General features: G+C 38.9%; 1 protein-coding gene across 3 annotated transcripts in view; it reads right to left on the bottom strand.

Annotated features, from left to right (window-relative positions):
• NPEPPS (aminopeptidase puromycin sensitive) overlaps positions 1–23,178 on the bottom strand; it is a 106,108-nt gene extending 82,930 nt beyond the window's left edge. The window contains exons 1-2 of one of the 3 annotated variants that reach the window (XM_038547513.1): positions 23,051–23,178; positions 7,624–7,708 (exon numbers count right to left, since the gene is read on the bottom strand). In XM_038547513.1, coding sequence (XP_038403441.1) covers positions 7,624–7,708; positions 23,051–23,128 — 163 coding nt within the window. In that variant the 5' untranslated portion in view covers positions 23,129–23,178. Of the gene's footprint in view, positions 1–4,756; positions 4,874–7,623; positions 7,709–18,230; positions 18,656–23,050 lie in introns of those variants that run through there. The other 2 variants (XM_038547512.1, XM_038547514.1) reach the window with 2 other exon arrangements.
• Between the last annotated feature and the right edge of the window lie 277 nt (positions 23,179–23,455).

The raw sequence follows: 23,455 nt of genomic DNA, 5'->3' as shown, positions 1-23,455 counted from the left end.
AGAAAGAGAGAGAGGCAGAGACATAGGCAGAGAGAGAAGCAGGGTCCATGCAGGGAGTCCAATGCAGGACTGGATCCTGGGATTTCAGGATCATGCCCTGGGCCGAAGGCAGACGCCTATCATTGAGCCACTCAGGCATCTCCACCACAAAGGAATTAGGACTAGAAATCAATAATGGAAAAAATAGCTGCAAAAATCCTCAAATACTTGGAAATGAAAAAATTTTAATACTTCTATATAATACCTTGGTAAAAGGGGAAACTTCAAGAGAAATCTTTAAATATTTTTAACTAAATAAAAATGAAAATACAATTTAACGAAGTTTGTGAGATTCAGTGAAAGCAGCACTTAAAAGGAAATTTATAGTACTGAAATCATATATTACAAAAGAAGATCTAAAATAAATAATCTAGGGGTGCCCAGATGGCTCAGTCAGTACAGCATGCAACTATTAATCTCAGGGTCGTGAGTTGAAGCCCCACATTCAGCACAGAGTTTACTTAAAAAAATAAATAAAATAAATCATCTAAGCTTCCACTTTAAGAAAGTAGAAAAAGAAGAACAAATTAAATCTAAAATAAGCAGAAGAAAAGTAATAATTAAAATTAGAGCAGAAATCAATGAAATTTAAAATAGAAAATCAGTAGAGAAAAATCAACAAAACCTAGATGATTCTTTGAAAAATTATAAACAAACAAGCCAAGTTAGGAGAAAAAGAGAAAAGACAGGGCAGCCCCGGTGGCTCAGTGGTTTAGCGCCGCCTTCAGCCCAGGGTATGATCCTGGAGTCCCGGGATCGAGTCCCACATCAGGCTTCCTGCGTGGGACCTGCTTCTCCCTCTGCCTGTGTCTTTGCCTCTCTCTTTCTGTGTCTCTCATGAATAAATAAATAAAATCTTAAAAAAAAAAAAAATAAATTGAATCAATAATAACCTTCCAAAATATAAAGCACAGGCCCAAATAGTTCACTTGTGAATTCTCCCAAACATTTAAAAAGTTATATGCATTCTCTACATTCTGTTCCACAGCATAAAGCAGAAAGAATACTTCCTACTTCATTTTACGAAGCCTGCATTACCATATTATCAAAACAAAAGACATATAAAATTACAGACCAATAACTCTTATGAATATAAATGTAAAAATCCTCAACAAAATATTAGCAAATCAAATCCAGCAATATATCAAAAGAATTATATGCCATGACCAAGTGGGATGTATCCTAGTATGCAAGGCAGTTTTAATATTCAAAAATCAATTAATGTACTCCATCACATCAACAGTCTAAAAAAGAAAAATCACACAATTATCAGAAGATGCAGAAAAAGCATTTGACAAAATCCAATACCCATTCATTATAAAATCTCTCAGCAAAGTAGGAATAAAGATGAATTTCTTCAACTTGATAAAGAACATCTACAAAAACCCTACAGCTAACATACTTAATGGTGAGAAATTCTAAGCTTTCTAGCTGAGATGAGGAATGTAGCAAAGATGTCTCACCATTGGTTTACAATATTGCACTGAAAAGTCCTAGCTAACACAGTAAGACAAGAAAAGGAAATAAAAGTTATACATATTGGAATGGTAGAAATAAAACTGTCTTTGTTCACAGATGATGTGAACTTAAAAAAAAAAGTCTTGGGAGCATGCAGAGCAATATGAACTGCACTCATTGCTGATGGGAATGCAAAATGATACTGTTATTTTATTTTTTTATTTTTTTATTTTTTTAAATATTTTATTTATTTATTCATGAGAGACAGAGAGAGAGAGAGGCAGAGACACAGGCAAAGGGAGAAGCAGGCTCCATGCAGGGAGCCCGACATGGGACTTGATCCGGGGACTCCAGGATCACACCCCGGGCTGAAGGCGGCGCTAAACTGCTGAGCCACCAGGGCTGCCCGATACCACTATTTTAGAAGACAGTTTGGCAGTTTCTTAACAAAACTAAATGAACATTTTTTTAAAGTAATCTCTACACCCAACATGGGGTTTGAACTTACAACCCCAAGATCAAGAGTTGGATGCTCTATTGACTGAGTCAGCTAGGCAACTCTAAACACACTCCTATCATGGATGCTAATCCAGCAACCATGCTCCTTGGTATGTACCAAAAGGAACTGAAAATACATCCTCACAAAAACCTGCACATGGATATTTACACCTTTACTCATAACTGCCAAAACCTGACATAACCAAGAAGTCCTTCAATAGGTCAATGGATAAACTGGTATATACAGACAATGAAATATTATTCAGAGCTAAAAAGAAATAAGCTCTCAAGCAATGATGAAAAGACATGGAAGAAACTTAAATGCATTATTAGTAAGTGAAAGAAGCCAAATGAAAAGGCAACATATTACAGTATGACACCAACTATAGGACATTCTAGAAAAGGCAACACTATGGAGACAGTAAAAAAGATTAGTGGTTGCCAGGGGTTAGGAAGGAGGGTTGGATAAACAAAGGATCTTTAGAGCAGTGAAACAACTGTGTATGATACTGTAATGGTGAATACATCTGATTTTACATTTGCTGAATCCCAAAGATTGTATAAGACCAAGAGTGAACCTTAACGTGAATTATGGACTTTGGGGGATCCCTGGGTGGCACAGCGGTTTAGCGCCTGCCTTTGGCCCAGGGTGCGATCCTGGAGACCTGGGATCGAGTCCCACATCGGGCTCCCGGTGCATGGAGCCTGCTTCTCCCTCTGCCTATGTCTCTGCCTCTCTCTCTCTCTCTCTCTCTGTGCGACTATCATAAATAAATAAAAATTAAAAAAAAATTATGGACTTTGAGTGCTAATGAGGTGCTGATATAGGTTCACTGACTGTAACAAATGTACTCTGGTTCAGAATATTGATAATGAGGGAAGGGGAGAGGAGACAGGAAAAAGTACAGAGGTACTTTTTACTCTGAGCTGCTCTGAAAAATGAAGTTTTTAATATAAAAAATAAAATCACCATTTAATTCAAAAAACAGAAAGCCCTGAAAGTTACCAGAGACCTGGGAAAATATCTGGTTCCTCAATATAGCCTGGAATAATGGTTAACTTATGTATTAATATACCCATTTTTCAGAAGAATAATAGCACATAATAAACTTTATGTTCAAATTCCCCAAAACTCAATATACTCAGGAATTGTAAATAAAGCAGATAAAATAAAAATAAGAGCACAGAGTCACTGTAGTGCTCGAAAAACTCTAAAAGCTACCTAAAAAGAGGTATTCTGAATCTTTAAAAAGGATATACCACTGGAATATATACAGCAAGTTAAAATAATTTGCTGAATATATTTGATAGTAATATGGCATATTATACATCAGTTTCAATTAAGAATCTAGAAAAATCTCATAAGGGTTTTACTCTTTTTAACAAAACATCTAGGCTCAAGTCTTATCTTCATTTCCAAGTGATAATGAATATGCATCATACACCACAGTTCCCTGAAAGGTTACAAATTCAACTGAAATCAATACAGCTCAAAAAATTGTTCCGTTGGCTAGAGAAGTTCTTTAAAATTTGAATACATTTATGTGAGACATACACTATTCCGTCTGGTCTCTGTCCCAACCTTCTTGTTTTCCTACATCCAGTTCAATTCATTCATGTTTGTTATTTGCTTAATTCCAATAGTAACTTTGGTTTGAGGCCCCCTACTCTATATTGTTATTTGTATAGCTAAACTTATACTTTGATTCCTTTCATTTAAAATCTCCTTAAGAAATTCTGTACCGGGATCCCTGGGTGGCGCAGCGGTTTAGCGCCTGCCTTTGGCCCAGGGCGCGATCCTGGAGACCCAGGATCAAATCCCACGTCAGGCTCCCGGTGCATGGAGCCTGCTTCTCCCTCTGCCTGTGTCTCTGCCTCTCTCTCTCTCTCACTGTGTGCCTATCATAAATAAATAAAAAAATTTAAAAAAAAAAAGAAATTCTGTACCATATTTCAATACATTTATATCAGAAAAGATTATTTTCGGGCAGCCTGGGTGGCTCAGTGGTTTAGTGCTGCCTTTGGCCCAGGGCATGATCCTGGAGTCCTGGGATCAAGTCCCACATCGGGCTCCTTGCATAGAGCCGGCTTCTCCCTCTGCCTGTGTCTCTGCCTCTCTCTCCCTGTGTCTCTCATGAATAAATAAATAAAATCTTTAAAAAAAAAGAAAAGATTATTTTCTCTCCTCTTCAATTTTCCAGATTTAAGGGCCAGCACTTAATTAGTCATGCATGATGACAAAAACAACTCTATTGCAAAGAGATGGTGGTTTATTAATGTTATTCCTACCCACACTTAACTGCATGACAAAATATATATCACTGATAGGTTTATAAAGCCCTACTGAAGCTTATGATAAAGACTTATGATCAAGTATGAGGAACCATTCATTTTTCTCAAATTAATAGTTTTCCTCAAAATTATTAATATTTGGCAGTATTTCTGACTAAGTGGTTTTATCCTTTCATTAAACACATACATGTGCTCATCTGCACAAGCTGAAAAATATAACTACTTCAAGAATAACCTTATTAAAATTTACATGCCTTATATGGATAAGCCAAGGAGATGCTGGTGGATCTGAAGCTATGAATTAGAACTTTGTATGAAATAGGGAAAATTTTTTCCTTCACAGCTAATGCTACAAACACACCTGACAGAGAATACTAAGGGAAAAATTGGTACAAAACTTTTCAAGTGATCATTCTCTACATGGTTATGCCCAAGCCATCTATTAATGATAAATTAAAAGTCTCTTTACCTGTCAGGACCTGAGTTCAGGCACTCTTGCAGAAGCTGGTGACAATACTAACCCCTGCACTGTGTAGGGAGGTGCACTCCTTGCACTGGGGCTTAAGTGCTAGTGATTTCACCAACCCTTGAAGTGCAGAACAGTAAAAAAACAGTTTTCAGCCGTTTTTCTTACTGAGTTCTCATTTTTTAAAAATTACAAATATCTCAATTAGGTTTTAAAATAAATTGTTTCTGTTGAAAAGGCAGTGCCTTTGTTTAAAGAGACATATGCCAATAGGTCTTTCTGGGTCACTGCACAAATCACAAGATGGTGCTTTTTCCATTAATTAAAAACTTACACAAAGCAGCAGCAATTTGGTGCTTTCGAATGATTTTCTGATTTTACCTGAAAGTACCACGATTTAGTGGCTACAGATGTGTAACTCAGTCTTGCAGAAGGCAATCATAAGTATGAATAGGTACTGTACTAGATGAGATTAGCTGGGTTAAAAAATGGTACTTTTCCTATTGACTCAATTATTCCTCTGCCAAACCATACAGCCCTGGAAGGAGCTGGCAGTCAAATTTGCAACTACTAATTTCTAAAGAAACAACACATTGTACTCTTCCATAAGGTAAAAATCAAGAAATGCTACTTTGCCCAAGGTTAAATTACACTGTGTATGTGTCTGAAGGCCAAATCTGTTTCTGACTGAAACCTTAAAATTCCACATTAATATAATTTCCCATTCTCTTATATTCTAAAATTAGATGAGCTTACACATGAATCTAGGTTTTTCCCGTTGCTACAGGAGAAATGAGTTGAAAAATATACCTTAGCTAGTTTTGAAGAAAATATTTTATGTACCTAAAAAACAGTAATGTTTTATATGAATCTCTCTAAATCCCCTTCACTTCTATAAGCTTTCATTTCTCTTCTGACCCTCTTAGTGAGAACACAAACACTGCTTCCTTGATATTCAGACTATTATGGGCTTGGCACCATTCAGTTATGCACACTCAAAGCATTTGAGTTCTCTGAATTCTTTCCTGGCATTTTAGCAGAGGAAGATAAAAACAAACCTGAGCTGAAACCATGCCAAATGGAGGGACGCACATGTATTTACTATCTTCCTATCCATACTGCACACCATTTTAAAACTATACCAAATTTATTCTCTACCTACAACAAAGCAAGCTTGTCTTGATATGCTGGCTAAGGTGCTTGTATTTTTCTTCACAGGTAAAGAAATTAAATAATCCCTCTTTTATTACCACACAACTTTTTTAATGTTGGCACTCACTCAAAGTCCATATGAAGGATCTGTTCCTCTAACTTAAAAATCACAGCAGTTTGATCTCACAAACAATCAAACATAAGTACTTCTTGGCAATAATCTGCTCAACTGCTACTGTTTTTTGGTCTTTCTACAGACAAGATAATTTACGAAAAATTCATGAAATAAATATTGTCCAGTTACTTATATGCTTCCTTTCAGTGTAAAAGACAGGGGAAAGAGCAAATACAAAATGTGAACTAAAAGGTCAAGTTTCTAACTTATTTGATATCAAAAAGAATTTTTCTTTCTTTTCTTTCTTTTTTTCTTTCTCTCTCTCTCTCTTTTTTAAGTAAAATGTGGAGCTTGAACTCACGACCCCGAGATCAACTGTTGCATGCTGTACTAGCTAAGCCAGCCAGGCACCCTGACATCAAATGAAAAGATTTCTAAGAGAAAGTCTCAGAGTAGTGGAGACTAACCAAAAAAATCATTTTGTCAAAAATATAAAGCAATTCCAGTTCCAATTTACTTGTAAGTTCATGCCAAACTTGACAACTTTTTAAAATGTAGCTTATATGGGAATAAGATTTCAGGCCAAAACTGACTACTCAATTTAATCCTTATTGTAATTACAAGGTCTAAAATAGTTCTCATTTTAAAGATGCTGAGTTCCCACACACTCTATGTAATGTTTCTTTTTAACATATTCTTACTATGTAACTAACTTGGTCATCTAATTTCTAACCTCCACATTCCATAAGGCAAATATTTTTTCTCGATTATAAGTAAGATTCATTCTCCCAAATTTAATCTATTGTTCAAGAAGGAAAAAACACTTTAAGAAAACCACATTTGGGGTGCCTGGGTGGCTCAGTGGTTGAGTGTCTGCCTTTGGCTCAGGTCATGATCGCGAGGTCCTGGGATGGAGCCCTGCATTGGGCTCTCTGTGGAAAGCCTGCTTCTCCCTCTGCCTATGCCTCTGCTTCTCTCTCTGTCTCTCATGAAAAAATAAATAAAATCTTTAAAAGAAAGAAAGAAAGAAAACCTCATATGAACTAAGCCATTTGATGAACCAATCTTTCATGTTCAAAACACTTATTTTTAAAATAATTCTTCAGCTTAGGGCACCTGGGTGGCACAGTAGACTGGGTGACCAACCCTTGGTTTCAGCTCGGGTTGTGATCTCAGTGTCGTGGGATCAAGCCCTGTGTTGGGCTCCACAATCAATGTGGAGTCTGCTTGGGATTCCCTCTGCCCCTCCTGCTCATGCTCTCTCTCTCTCAAAAAAAATAAGTCTTTAAAAAAAATAACCCTCCAGCTTTATATGCATGGTATTCTATTCATTTTACATTTATGAAAATGTAATCTGCCTAGCATCACAAAATATGTTAATGTTTGAAGCAGAATTAGACTGTGGCATTTCCTTTATCTCATAGTACAGATTATTAAAATATTTCCCATGAACATCTAAAAATGCTTCCTATTTCTTTTTTTTTTTTTTTTGCTTCCTATTTCTAAAGCAACAAAAACTGATATCTTAATCTGCAAATGTATATATCACCACACACACATCATACACACACAGACAGCAAATTAAATGGAAAACAACTCTTACCTTCATCTCCCTCTGGTGCATATGAAGCTGTAATAATGTCAATATCAGCACAATTCATCACAATCTGATTGGTTGCCTGCCTCACCTAAGGGGAAAAGAAAAACCAGCAGTGTCAGAAATAGCCTAGGTTAATAACATGTGCATCTTCATCTTGGCCTAATGTATGTCACAGGGAATTTTTTTAGACCCAGACATCACTAAAACCTAGACTGAGTATTTATAGATCAATGGCAAAAATAAATAAGTAGTTTTAAGTATTCCAAGGTGATTCACATTTTCCAAATTATATTAAAAGCAACAATAAACACTTAAGCATTTTAAAAATTTAAAAATCTGGCCAATGAGCTAAATAAAAGCAATTTTTTCTACTTAAACTTTTATTTAAAAAATTACAAATTAATTAGGAGCATTTTTCATATGTTGCAACTAATTATGTATTTCAACCTATACATCAAACCCATCATAAGACCTTCTGTAAGAATAGAGGAAGAAAAATGATATTATAAACCATGTCAAAACTTCATAAAACATTCTTTAAATGTTTTCTCTTACCAAAGTAACATTTTGGATGTAATAGACACTAAAGACTCACTACCAAGATTAAATAAACTTTTTAAGATTTTGTATTGTTTCAGATCCCCCCCCCAAAAAAAAACAGCTGTAATGAAAGCTCCATCTTCTCTTCCTCATTCATAAAGATAACCACTCTCCGAAGGCTAATGTAGCTTTTTCTCATGTAGGTATAGTACTTCTGCTATGTGTATATATATATATATATATATATATATATATATATATATATATATATAGTACTTCTGCTATATATATATATATATCAGCAAACAATGTTTTTAATTTTATACAAATAGTATCAAGTATATATAGCCTTTGCAACCTGCTTTTTTTTTTCACCATATTTCTGAAATGGATAAATGCAGACAGATACAGATCTAATTCATTATTTTTAACTCCTATATAGAATTCCATTCTATAAGTGAACTGCATTTATCCATTTCCTTCCTAAAGGAAGTTAGATTATTTCCACTCTTTTGTTATTTAAAATAGCATTATAATAAATATCTTGGTCCATGATTTTTTGTGCACATTTTTCTTTACCAAGAATATCCCAATTATGCTCTAGTTTCAACTAACACTCCCATGAGCAAAGAATAAAGAAATCTCACTTTCATCATCCTCAAAAAGACTTGAAAAAAAATTAAGATTTTATTTATTTATTCATGAGAAACAGAGAGAGAGAGAGAGAGAGAGAGAGAGAGAGAGAGAGAGGCAGAGGGAGAAGCAGGCTCCATGCAGGGAGCCCGACATGGGACTCGATCCTGGGTCTCCAGGATCATGCCCTGGGCTGAAGGCAGCACTAAACTACTAAGTCACCCAGGCTGCCCAAAGACTTGAAGAGTTTTGACAGTTATAAGCATTAAATGGTATTTCACTGTTGCTTTTTTTTAATTAATCTTTTTGACGATTTTGTTTATTTCTTCATGAGAGACACACACACACACACAGAGGCAGAGACACAGGCAGAGGAAGAAGCAGGCTCCATGCAGGACGCGCAATGTGGGACTCGATCCCGGGATTCCAGGATCACACCCTGGGCTGAAGGCCGGTGGCACTCAACTGCTGAGCCATCCAGGCATGCCCCACTGTTGCTTTAATTAGAATTTCCCTGATTACTAGTAACACTAGTTAAGCATCTTTCTCTTCTTTTTCATTTTTCTTTCCTTTTTTTTTTTATAGGTCATTGCTTTTCCTCTGCAAATTGTTCATTCATAACCCTTGCCTATTTTTCAATTTGGTTGTAAACTTGATTTTATATACTTGTTGCATTAAACAGAACCTCAAATTCATTTTCAGATCATTCATTTGAATGGCCTAAATTTAAAATAAAAATACTGGAGCTCCTGGGTGGCTCAGTTGGTTAAGCATCCAACTCCTGGTTTTGGCTCAGGTCATGATCTCACAGTTGTGAGATGGAGCGCTGCATCAGGCTCACTGTTCAAGATGCAGTCTGCTTCAGCTCTTTCTTCCTCTCCCTCCCCCTTACCTCTCCCTGTGCCCCTCCCTGCTCACTCGAGAGCTCTCTCTCCCCCCTCTCCAAAATAAATAAATAAACAAAATCTAAAAATTAAATAAGTACAGATGTCCTAAATCACAAACAAATGTCTACAGAAGACAGCCAAGCGGGTGAGTAGAGTAGGCTAGGTGAAGGCTACGCATAATGGAAGGGGGCGGTAACCACTGCGTGGAGCCAACCCATTATTGCTATACTTAAAAGCTGACTTAGTATGGACAGTCTTCCAATTAAAAAAAGTCAAAGGGGCTCCTGGTTGGCTCAGTTGGTAGAGCATGCAACTCTGGATCTCAGGGTCTGAGTTCAAACCCTACATCAGACAGAGAGATTGCTTTTTTAAAAAAAGTCACAAATTTCTTATTTCATTTGCAATTTTCCAAATTGTAATTGATGGTAACTAATACAAAATTTGCAATATCACTGCAGTCCGAATAAAACCCACATGTAGGTCAATAGTGCCTCAAGATCACTAAGAGAACAGAGAACTAGGTAAGGAGATAGGACTAATTTAATTTAATATCTATATGAAAAAGCTATACCAAAGAGTAATCATTTTATTAATAATCAACAAATAAACATGATTAATCTCAAACTAAAATTACCCGACCTAAATTATAGACAGTATGTTAGTAAACCTGTAACTGTCAAAATCACTAACACATAACATTTGGCTCCATTAAAAAAATCCTTTCCAGGAACTTAGCTAGTTTAGTTGGTAAAGCATGAGACTCTTGATTTTGGGGACAAGCCCCACACTGAGTGTAGCGCTTAGCTTTAAAAAATAAAACCCAGAAAAAAACATAAAAAATAACAAAATATAAAACCCAGGATGCCTGGGTGGCTCAGCGGTTGAGCACCTGCCTTCGGCCCAGGGCCTAATCCCAGGGTCCTGGGATCGAGTCTCACATCGGGCTCCCTACGGGGAGCCTGCTGCTCCCTTTGCCTGTGTCTCTACCTCTCTCTGTCTCTCATGAATAAATAAATAAAATCTTTTAAAAAATAAAAATAAAACCCTTTGGGGGATCCGTGGGTGGCTCAGCAGTTTAGTGCCTGCCTTTGGCCCAGGGCGTGATCCTGGAATCCTGGGATCGAGTCCCACATCAGGCTCCCTGCATGGAACCTCCTTCTCCCTCTGCCTGTGTCTCTGCCTCTGTGTCTCTCATGAATAAATAAATAAAATCTTTTTTAAAACTTAAAAAGTTTTCATAAATCCTTCTGTTTCTAAACAAAAATGTCATTTAAAAAAATGTCATTTAATGAACTTTAAAAAAAAATTTTTTTTAAGTGGTAAGCACACCTGGCTGCCTTAGTAGAGTATGCAACTCCTGATCTTGGGATTGCTGAATTCCAGCCCCAAGGTAAGTGTAAAGATTACTTTAAAAGAAAATCTTTAAATAAATAAATAAATAAATAAATAAATAAATAAATAAATAAATAAATAAATAAATTTGTTAAGTGGTAATAATCCTTCACACTGTTTATTTCACCAGGAACATTCTTAAACAGCACTAAAACTTTTCTGTCCCAATTGGATGTTTATAGCATTACATTTCAACAAACAAAAAAGTTCACTTTGTCTATTTATAAATTCACTTTTAGAAAATTCAACAACAAAGAGAAATGAAGCACTTAATGACCCTGGGGTGGGGTGGAGGGAGGTGTCTCCAAAAAGTAAAATGAGTAAAAACCTTCCAGAGTTTGAAGTTTATGCCAACAGGATAATAGCAGTTTACTTACACATTTTCGTCTTTATCTAAGCAACCATATTTTTATCCATCAACATCTACAGTGAAGTTAATGATAGCCAAGCAGTTAATCAGTCAATGTCGAGATACCTGTACAACACATTATGCCAAATGACATTTACCTCACTACTACTGTAGCATTCTGAGGGAAAGTGTGTGTATACTTTGGAAAGGCACAGTCTACAACATCCACTTATAAGTACATTCTAATTCCTCCTGTGTTTAGGGAAAACCCACCTGTTTATACTACTGAATTAAGCTGCTTGTTGAATAGCTACTAATTTTTTTTTTCAAGATACTGCCATTTCTGGAAGGGTGGGAGGGAAGAACCAAAGGAATAAAAATACTTACCTTAATAATAGAACGCTACTCAAATTTTTTAAATCTGACAGTATACTCTGCCTTATATTAGACATGCATTTTGAACAGGATAAACGTGCTTGCTTTAGCCCTTAGTGCCTGATTCACAGTAATCAGTTAATAGATGTTGTTATTAAGACACACACACAGAAGAGCATGTGACTGGCTCAGCTGATAGAACATGCAACTATTGATCTCAGGGTTGTGAGTTCAATCCCCACGTTGGGCATAGACTTAAAAAAAAAAAAAAAGACATACACAGAAACTAAGATTAAACACGTTGTAATCATAAAGATGTTGCTCTGAATATCATCTAACAGCATTTATCTAACAATTTATAAAGTGCTTATCAGAATGATATAAAATTTTAAAACTATGTGCTAAAAAAAATAAAAATAAAAATAAAAATAGAATAAAACTATGTGCTATATTACATAGTACTTTGGATGTCAGCTATACATGTACAGACTTAAGATACCTACATGGACTTAAGTGCCTGACTACCACACTATAACATTGCTCTTTTGTTTTCCCAACAATAGCACTGACCTGATGATTCAGTACATGATTTCTCACATATTAACATCATCATGTTAGTGATGTGTTCCACTATCAAAAGTAATAGGGGCACCTGGGTGGCTCAGTGGTTGAGCGTCTGCCTTTGGCTCAGGTGGTGATCCTGGGGTCCTAGGATTGAGTCCCACATCGGGCTTCCTGCAGAGTCTGTTTCTCCCTCATGTCTCTGCCTCTCTCTCTGTGTCTCTCATAAATAAATTAATTAAATCTTTAAAAAATATATACAGGTAACAATTCAAAGGAATTTCAGCATTAAGATCTTCACAGTATGCAAACTTAAAGTAGAAGCAAAATGTTCGAGTTGACATGTATTTTGTGTCAACTGATACAATATATGGAATGGAATAAAATAACAGTGTTTCCTTGTTTCAAACCCAGGGTTAAGTCTTTTTGGAGCCCCAAAAAGACTGTACACTTCAACCGAACCAAACACTAAGTAATGGCTCTACTGAAGAGGCAATTTGACTATTGGTAACAATTTTACAATGGAAGTTTCCTTTGAGCTAGGAAGGCAAGAATATGAGAGAACTTTTTTTCCTGAATGAATCTTTATTACAATCACTCAGAAATACATCTACAGGTACTATCAGACCCAAGAGGTTTTTCTCTGATTGCCAAGGCCCTCAGATTTTAGTAAAAGAAAATCTCCAGTGTGACAACTCCAAATACCAGTCAGCCTGAAGCCTGAGTCACTTTGCCTTACAAGCTATTTCATCGTTAAAATTTGGTAATAATCATTGCCTTTGTGGAACAGGGCTATAATTTCTAAAGACAATAGGAGCAAATAATTAGCAGACACAAATTGAGCCAAGTTTTCTAACAAAAGAGACATTGAAAAGAGCAAGTTGCAGAAAGTCAAATGTAGTACTACTAACATAAAAATTTTAAACATACAGAACATTGCTATTTATTGTTTGTGGCTACTTATATATGCAATAAAACTTTAAAAATATAGGGGCACCTTGGTGGCTCAGCAGTTGAGCATCTGGCTTTGGCTCAGGTCACCCAGCATCCCGGGGTGCTGGGATCGAATCCCACATCAGGCTCCCCGCAGGAAGCTGCTTCTCCCTCTGCCTATGTCTCTGCCTCTGTGACTCTCTCATGAATAAGTAAATAAAATCTTAAAAAAAAAAAAAAAACACTTTAAAACTATATATAGGAATAATACCTATACCTAAAAAGAAGCTACCTTTGGGATGGGGGTGAGAAGAGATTGAAATGGATTTTAGTGCTATCTGTGACATTTTACTGCCCAAAAAACAACAAGCACAGTCTGAAACAAATGAAGGAAAACATTAATATCTATTAAACATGTGTGGTAGGTTACTTTTCTACATTTCTAAAATACTCCCTAATTTAAAGTAAAATCTTAAAGTAGTTACCAGTGGCTAAATAAACTGAGAACTACATACTCGAATGATGTTCAAAACTGAATTGCCAAGATTTGGAGAACTAATTTCAGTTAACAACAAAACAGCCACTGGAAGACTCAATCTTTTGCCACTGATTCACATACAGATTACAGTAAGATCTACCTCACAATAAGAATAGGCTCATTTATGTAGCAAAGTTCAGAGAAGTTTCATAGATAATTTACTACTCAAGATCGTATTTGTCCAGGTTGTACTGGACAATATCAATTACCTAGAACCCGGAAGTTAAAAAAAAAAAAAAAAAAAGACTATATAAAAGCCAGAATAGATGATACAAAGTCCATACAATAAAGCTCATTCCCTTCATTCAGAAGAAAGTCCATCAAACCTTCACTTAGAAATTTCTTTTTAAGGTCAGACAAGCTTTTTATCTGGTTACTTATACCTCCTCAGATCAAGTTCAATAAGCTAGAAGAAGGAATAAATGGCACAATAGGCAGCAACAAGGCACAATAAGCTGCAAGAAGTAAAAAGCGAACAGTAAAAAAAAAAAAAAAAAAACAATAAAGAACAGATATGAAACTAATAAATTATAGTGCATAGTTTTGGGTAATCTGTGGTTACAAGTCAAGTATCAATGACAGATGTTCAGAATGATGTCCAGTATTTTAAAAAAGAAGAAACAAACCTAGATTATGAGGAATTAAAGTTTAAAAAAAATACATTTTTGGAATATTTCCAACCAAATCAGTAAATATTTTTTAAAGTCTAAGTGCCTCAAAGGGTAAGTAAGCTTCATTTATCTGGAAAATTCACTGCAAAATTCATTGCCAGATGATTGTAGATAAAGCTTAACATATAAAAGTTTATTTCTTTTTTTTAAGATTTCAGTTACATATTCAGAAAGACACAGAGAGGCAGAGACCTAGGCAGAGGGAGAAGTAGGCTCCCTTTAGGGAGCCCCATGCAGAACTTGATCCTGGAATCCCAGGATCACACTCAGACGCTCAACCACTGAGCCACCCAGGTGTCCCTAAAAGTTTCTTATATTGAGGTGTTTCTTCATATATACATAAGAAACATTAGAAGATCTGAACAAGTTCAATTTCTTATCACCAAGCTTTCAAATTTAATTTCATAAGACCATTTTGTGATCTAGCACAATACTACACAAATTATTAATTTTACCACTTATTTCAATAATGAAAAAACAACCAAAATGACTGCATAGAAAATATGCAAGGGGCACCTCAGTAGCTCAGTCTGTTAAGCATCGACTCTTGGTTTTGGCTCAGGTCATGATCATGTGATCAAGCCCCACATGGGGCTCCATGCTCAGTGTAGAGTCTGCTCAAGTTTCTCTCTCCTTCTCCCTCTGATCCTCCTCCACCCCACATACTCACACTCTCCCTCTCTCTCCATTAAATAAATAAACCATTAAAAAAAAAAGATTAAAAAAAGAAGAAAATATGCAAAATTTGGGCAGAAAATTCCATAACATCGGGTTGACAATAACATCCATTTAGGTGCCAAGTTTTAGCCTGCCAAACAAACTACTATATCTGTAACTCTCCTCTAAGTGCCAATTTAGTCATCACCAACATGAATATTTTGTTGGCAAAGGCCCGGGATTGTCTACTATATCCTGACTTCTGGCCTTGAAGGATGAATTTAATTTCTTTGGCACAGATTAAATATTTCCATAAGAGAAAGCCCAATTACTGTATAAACCACAATGCACTCATAACAAGGCATTGTAGCCACTCACATAAACATCTTACCTATTTTTTAATTAATTATCCACAAAGCAAGAGAGTCACAATTCAAAACAGCTACAAAAATCCATTGCTCTCAAATGTCCTAATGTAAAGGGGGCTGCAGGGGGAGGAGTGAGAATGTCCCTTTTCTCTAGACCTATGATAACACTTCTGCAAAACCTGCTGACCTAGACCACACTCACTTATGTAAAAGGCAACTACTTTTAAAGTCAGTGCACACTGACTAATTTCTTCACCTTCCCCAGGAGTGCACACCCCAGACCAGGTTAAAAATCCACTAAGTTTCTAATATGTAACCTGTACAAATACTCTGGGCTTATCATAAAATTTTGCAACTAAAGCAACCAAGAGACTTGCATACTTTGTGTAATATGACTCCCAACTGTTAGGAAACTGATCCAGTAACAGTTATAAATCTAGATTTCTAGAGATATAGTCCTGTCCACATTTTTAGATTTCCACAATAAGATACCATCTAATGCCACAATTTAAACTTATTGCTCCAGTCCATGGATCTCAAAAACACAAATATATGCTTTTTACTACTAATGTTAACTTTTACCAACATTTGCTCCTTTACTCTTTCAAAGGCGGCAATGTATACAATTAAAAAGTCCAATTATTCTTTAATAAAATCTGTTAGAATTCACTATCGTACCATCTTTCATTTGTGTTGCCATAGCCTGAAAAGAATTTCTGAAAAGAATTGCTTTGAAAAGCTATTACTAAAAAAGATTTATTTCCTTGTATCAAATTAACAATTCCCTGTTAATACCTAGTACATTACTATGTACTCCCTCAATGACCCAAAGCAGCCGTTCACATATTTCTCATCACTTTGGAAAAACAAGTAGAAAAGGGATAAGGAGAAGCAGCATGTCACTGTATCTTGTCCTGTCCTAACACTTAAGTAAAACCGTCACTTCCTAATAATCACTTAAAAACCTGCATGGATAGTTTTTTCCTGAAAAATTTTCCCAAAAATATACAGCTCTCAAAAGTATGAACCCATGACCCCAACTAAAGAGGTAAAAAAAAAAAAAAAAAAAAAGTTTTTTTTTTACATTTAAGTCTTCTCATATAATGCGAACTCATTCATCAGAGGTCCTTCTTCCCGCAGGTTTGCCAAGTCACAAGACACACTACTGTTTACAATCCCTCCCATCTGCCCCCTGCCAATATATATCAAACATTCTAGTCACTTGGCTTAAACAAACAGTCTCCCAAATAACACTCTCAAATCCTAATTTAGACCAAAGATACACTCATTCTGATTCATATTCTTAATGGAATTTTTTTTAAATCACTTGACTTTCCAAGGGATAAGTTTTGCCTTTTGATGCAGCCAGAACCTAGGGCCCTCATGCTTTCACACAAGCACTCCATATATGACAGCGTACTTTGTAATTCTACACTTTCAGACATATTTTCAATCTGAGTACTCAGCTTTCAAAGACAATTTCAAACTTTCAATTCATTCCAACACTGTACAGTTCTTTCATTTCGCTGCTATATATACCCTGTTTTTTACGGTTGAGGCCTACTGGTTTTTCCTCTCTGACTGCAGTAGAGAAAGAAATGAAAACAGAACAGATTGACCACTATTCTTTTAGAAAATAACTACTAAATAATTCCCATTTTTCATCACAGACTTCACATAATACATCATATAACATGGTATGTCACAGATGTCTATTGTTCGGGACCTTTGTAGGGCATCGGTACAAAGAGTCTCCAAAATCAAACAGTACTTCAGACAATGTTTGGGGGTGCGGGGGGTGGGGGGGGTGGGAAGCATGATTCACCAAAAACTGCAATGAAGAGTAATGGAATATTTTCAACAGTGGTATGCTAAAACTAGCAGCTTCTTTCAGAGGAGAGTACTGCTAAGCAACCACTGCTGTAACAATAAATCCACCTGCTTCACAGGCTGCAAAAGCCAGGAAGATGGGAGGGAAAAGCGGAGATGGGGGGTCCTCCTTCAGCTTCTCTAGAGGTTAGGAAAGAACAAAGTCACTGCTGCACTGTCACTTGAGGGGAAGGGGAAGGGGGAGGGGGCGGATCATCGTGGAAACCCAGCCCTCGGCCGGAGCAGGCGGGGAGAACTCGGCCAGGCTGCCTGGGATTAGCATTCTCCTTCTCACCCTCTCCCCCCTGGTCGAATCTCCCCTCCTCGCTAACGCGCCGCGGGGCCGGAGTCCCAGATGACCGCCCCCTTCCAGTGTGTCCTCCGTGGGGCGTAGGGGGACCCGGAGAAAAGCACTGAGTCAGGAGGTGGAGACAGAGCGTGGACGCCGATGACCCCTCTGGCCTCCCCCAGAACACTAGCAAGCCCGGGAGGGCCGGGGGCGGGGGCGGGGGGGGGGGCCGGGGCCGGGGCCCGGGGAGGGGGCCGCACAGGTGTGCTCGCCGGGGGGCGGTGGTGGAGGCGCTCTCGGGCAGGCCCGCCAGCTCCCCGGCGCTCCGCGCAGCGCGGCCCGGGCCCCAGCGCAGCCCGGCAGAGCAGCAGGACAGCGCAGCGCGGCCCCGGCGCCCCGCGGCCACCCCCCCCCCAGGGGCGCGCCGGCCCCCGAGCCGGCCCCCCAGCCCCGGGCCCGCAGCGCCCGGCCCGCCGGCCCGCCCGCCCTCCCCGCCGGGCCCCCAGCCCAGCCCGCGGCCTAACTGCTGGCCCCGAGGGTCGCCGTACCTGGGCGGCGGCCTCCAGCTTGCCCTCGAAGGTGAAGTCCAGCAAGTCGGGCTTGAGGCAGAGGCTGTAGTTGATGGGGGAGACGTCGGCAGGCAGCCGCTCGAAGGGCCTCTTCTCCGGCATCGCGGCGAGGCCCAGGCTGTGGAGGCGGCGGCGGCGGCGAGAGGAGCGGCTGAGGAGGAGAAGGAGGAGGGGAGGAGGCGGAGGGCCGAGGAAGAGCAGGCGGCGAGCGAGGGAGGGGGCGGCGGCGGCCAGCCACATCCACCGAGCGCGGGCGACCGCCTGCGGAGAGCGACCGGGGAGCCTGGGGGGGAGGGGGCGGGGGAGAGACCCAGCCGGAGCGCTCGGGGCCGGGAGGGAGGCAGTGCGGGCGGGCAGGCGGGCGGGCGGGCTGCCTACGGGGAAGGGGGCGGAGGGGAGGGCAGGGGAGGAGGGCCCGCAGGGAGGGAAGGAGGCGGTGGCGGCGGCGGCGGCGGCGGCGGCTGCGTGCGCGGCCCCGGCGGCCGGGCGCGCCCCCGCGGGGGGCGCGTGCGCGCCGGGGCAGGGGGCGGGGCCGCGAGGGGGCGGAGCCGCGAGGGCGCGGCCGGCTGGACGCGAGAGTGCGGGGTCGCGGGCGCGTGCTGGGGGCGGGAGGCGGCTCCGGGCGCTGCACCTGTCGGCGCCCCTGGGGAGAGCCCACTAGTGGCCAGCCGGAAGGAGCCCAGAAGGGCTCGGGAAGCGGAGGGACGGCGTGTGAAGACAACCCTCCTCCACCCCTTGCTCTATGGGGAAGTTGAAGCCCATACAATTGGCTGGTACGGTCAGGGTAAAAACGTTAAACCATCAATTCAGAGCAAAACCCCTAACTGGATTTTTACCTCCAGATCAGAGGAAAGCCCTGACTAGAGGCTCTTTGGCAGTCATTTTTCCTGTTATTTTAAGAAGCAACTTCAGGAGATGATAATGAAAAAATCTGGCAGAAAACCTTTAATAATCCAGGTTACTTAACCAATGCGATCTGGACATCTGAGGGAGTGATTTCAAAAGTTAGGCATATTTTTGTTTCCATGATTTAATGTTCAAAATAAGGTATGTTTCACCCTTTTCCCGTTTTCATCTTTGTTTCTGCTTTTTTAAGCTAAAAGACCCTTTACCGATTGTGGCCTCTTTAAAGTTAAAATTAGGGACGCCTGGGTGGCTCAGTGGTTGAGCATCTGCCTTCTGGTCAGGGCATGTTCCCCGGGGCCTGGGATGGAGAGCCCCCCGCAGGGAGCCTGCTTCTCCCTCTGCCTATGTCTCTGCCTCTCTCTCTCTCTCTGTCTCTCATGAATAAATAAGTAAAATCTTTTTTAAAAATTTAAAAATTAAAAATAAAGTTAAACTTTAACTCTGGTTCTGTCAATTCTGTAGATACCTCACAAGTTGGGGTTAGATATATTTTAATATAAATATATTGTATATACACATGTATATACCTATATATTTTTAAAGTGTCAAGGGCAAAGAGATTTATCCATTATCCCCATATTCCTTTATAAGACCTTCACATGTAGAACCCTTGAATTTCCAAAACTCAATGCTGAATGATACACTGGATGAGCACTGTACAAAGAAACATAATCAAGCCAACTAAGTAACTTTAAATTTTCTAGTAACACATCAAAAAAAAGGAAGGAAACAAGTGAAATTGATGCATCTTATTTAAGACAACATATCCAAAATATCATTGCAACATGTAATCAAATAAAAAATATTGAGATTTTTCCCCCTACACTGAAGCTCTGAAATCCAGTGTATAATTTACATTCATAGCACATCTCAATTCTGAGTAGCCACATTTCTGATGCTCAGTTGCCCTGTGAGACCAGTGGCTGTTGTCTTGGACACTGGGCCTCCCCTCTAGTCCTCTGAATCCTGCATACCTTTTAGGACAAACTGAACGACTGCAGTCCTTTCAAACTAAGATGTGAGATGGAGCCTTTTGTTACATGCAGGCGTCTCTATGACCATTTATTTATAGGTCATAGAAATTATAATAATAATTTTAATAATATGTTAATAATTGAATTAATAATTGAATAGTAATATATTGAGTGTTTACTAAACTTTTTTCATACTTTAATTCATTTAATCCTTTCAACAGCTCACTTAGGTGGGTGCCATTATTCCCATTTTACAGATGAGAAAACAGGCACACATAGATTCAGTGACTTCCCCAAGATCATACAGCGAATAAATGGCAGGACTGGCATCAGGACCCACCCTTTTTTTTTCTCTCTCTCTCTCCTGAAAAATTTGGTACCAACTTCCCTATTTTTCTAACTCTCCAGTTTTGTTTTATTCCAGTCCATCTGGCAAATTTGATTTATAACCATTTAAGGCTTTCCGTGAACTGTCCTTAGACTTGTTTTTCTTAGCTTTTAACATGGATTCTCCAGTTTTAGTAAGCTAACCTGTTTACCATTCGGCCATTACAGTTTGCTCATTCTCTCTTCTCTACCATTGTCATGCATTATTGCTAGAAAGACCCTCTTATCCTCTTTGCCAAACCCATACCCCTGCCTTCAAAACTCAAAAAGCCCTCATTGACTAACTCCACTCAACTCTAACCCCTTTCCTATCAGCTCCCAAGTACTGGCTTTTGATGATTTATTTGTACTTTTTCTGTAACCTTACCTTTAATTTTTTTATATGGACATCTTTTCAAGAAGTACTTGTAATTCCTTTATAATTGTCAGAACTAAGCCCTGAACAAAGTATATCTCAATTGCTACTGACTCAACTAAACCATTGATCAAGAGAGAATATTTTACTCAGTCTGTAGCCTTTATGTACAAGATGTGTGTCCCACAGAGAAATTGTGAACCTGAGACTAGAGGTAACATTTTTAAAATATATATAAAATCACAGAAATGATTTTTTTTAATTTATTTATGATAGAGAGAGAGAGAAGAGAGGCAGAGACACAGGCAGAGGGAGAAGCAGGCTCCATGCACCGGGAGCCCGATGTGGGACTCGATCCCGGGTCTTCAGGATCGCACCCTGGGCCAAAGGCAGGTGCCAAACCGCGGCGCCACCCAGGGATCCCCACAGAAATGATTTTTAAAACAGAAAGAAAACCTAGAGGCAGGCCCCTGGGTGGCTCAGTTAGTTAAATGTCTGCCTTTGGCTCAGGTCATGATCCTAGGCTCCTGGGATTGAGTCCCAATCCTGTTCCTCCCTTCTACCTGTGCTTTCTCTAGCTCTTTTACTATCTCTCAAATAAATAAATAAAATCTTTTAAAAAAATGAAAGAAAGAAGAAAGAAAGAAAGAAAGAAAGAAAGAAAGAAAGAAAGAAAGAAAGAAAGAAAGAAAGAAAGAAGGAAAGAAAGAAAACCCAGGGATAGTCGGCACAGCATGTGACTCTCAGTCTCAGGATTGTGAGTTCAAGCCCGGTGTTGGGTATGTAACCTACCTAAAAAACAAAAACAAAAATAATCACCAAGGCCATAGACTTCATAACAGCAGTAGTTGTCACCCTGTTGAGGAAAAAAAGGGAGAACCTTACTTGGCCCTATTTGTAGTCCCATGACCCAGGAAGTTCCATTGCAACAGGTCTGGAAGGAGCCCAGATCTACTACCTATACTTTGAAATTGGGTAATGGAAAGTTGGTTGTACATACAGTTCTCATAAAGAAGACTGACTGGCTAACAATCTAATATGCTCCAGGCAGGCTTCTCTGGAATAACTGAAATGAAGAATGAAGGGCTCTTGGAAACTCGTGTTCCAGCTTCAAAACTCGTGTTCTCCAGCTTCAAAAGGAGCTGGAGAAAGGGTACATACCTGGGTGGCTCAGTTGATGAAGGACCCACTCATGATCTCAGGGCCATGAGATTGAGCCCCAAATCAGCTCCAACTCTGCTTGAGATTCTCTCCCTCTGCCCTTCCTCCTGCTCTATCTCTCTCAAATAAATGTTTTTAAAATAAAAAAAAAGAAGCAGTGCAGGGACTGAGTACTGTCTGAAGGTCATTAGCCTTACTTCTAACAGATTTCTAGGTTTCTCTGTTTAACAAAGCCCTTGAAAATCTAAATTAAAATTCCTATGCAAATTGCATACTTCAATAGAAAGAAAGAAAAAAATTAATGAAAGTCATTCTAGGGGCACCTCCCTGGCTCAGTCAGTAGTGCATGAGACTCTTGATCCTAGGGTTGTGAGCTGGAGCCCCACGTTGGGTGTAGAGATTACTTCTATAAATAAATCTTTAAAAAATGAAGTTATTCTGATCTTAGGCACTTTTCTCTTTAGTTTTTAGGTAGTAACTAATCTGAGAGTCCCAATTTTGCTACTCCTCACTTTATCTATGGCCTAGAACAAGTCTTATCATTTCCCTGCCTCAGTTTCCCCATTGGTAAAGCAGTTAAGTGCATGATGCATGCTTTTCTCAAAGAAAAAAAATTATGTTACCTGTAGTTTAGGAATTTCTAAAAGAAGTCTATCATGTTCTTAGTGTCAGAATGGGCTTCATAGCGGGAGTGTTAGATAAAGAGTTGGAGTAAAGGATATGTAGAACAAATGTAAATCATTGAAAGAGATGTTTTAAAGCAAAGAGAATATAAAGGAATTGGGACAGGAAACCAAAAAATTCAGAGAGAAGGGAAACGCATCCTGGCTGTGGCGCATTGAAAAGGGAAGAGAAAGACGCGGAAGAATTTGGGAGACCATTATAAAACCCACCATATTAGATCAAAACTAAGCATAACTGTTAATATATAGCATCCCTGACTTAGAAATTATGGCCTTCAGTGTCAATTTCAAGCATGGAAATTATAACTGTAATTTCACTAATATAAGTCTTACCTGCAGAAGATAGTGAGGATGTTCGAAAAACCAGGGATACAAAAAGCTAGAAAGCAATCCATAGGAGGCTGAAGCCATGAGATCCCAGCTTTGATTCTTTGTAACTTAAAATGGCTGTTGGAATGACTGTTGAAAAAGTAGGGAATAGATGGAATGTTGCTACCCATCCTGTATTTTTCATGAAAAGAAAGCAGATTAATTCCATATGCTTTAAAATGTATATTATACTAAAAAAATTTATATATATAAATATTTGTAAGTATATATAAATATATATTTATATTATAATATTTATATATATATACATATGGATACTATATATAACAGATGATGTGCATGTCTGCATATGTATATAAATACAGCTGACCCTTGAACAATGAATGCCGGGGATTGGGACACAGACCC

This window comes from Canis lupus, chromosome 9, assembly GCF_011100685.1.
Source record: "Canis lupus familiaris isolate Mischka breed German Shepherd chromosome 9, alternate assembly UU_Cfam_GSD_1.0, whole genome shotgun sequence".
NCBI classification, from domain to species: Eukaryota; Metazoa; Chordata; class Mammalia; order Carnivora; family Canidae; genus Canis; species Canis lupus.
The sequence above is the reverse complement of the archived record's forward strand: the minus strand, read 5'-3'. Positions and strand labels throughout refer to the sequence as shown.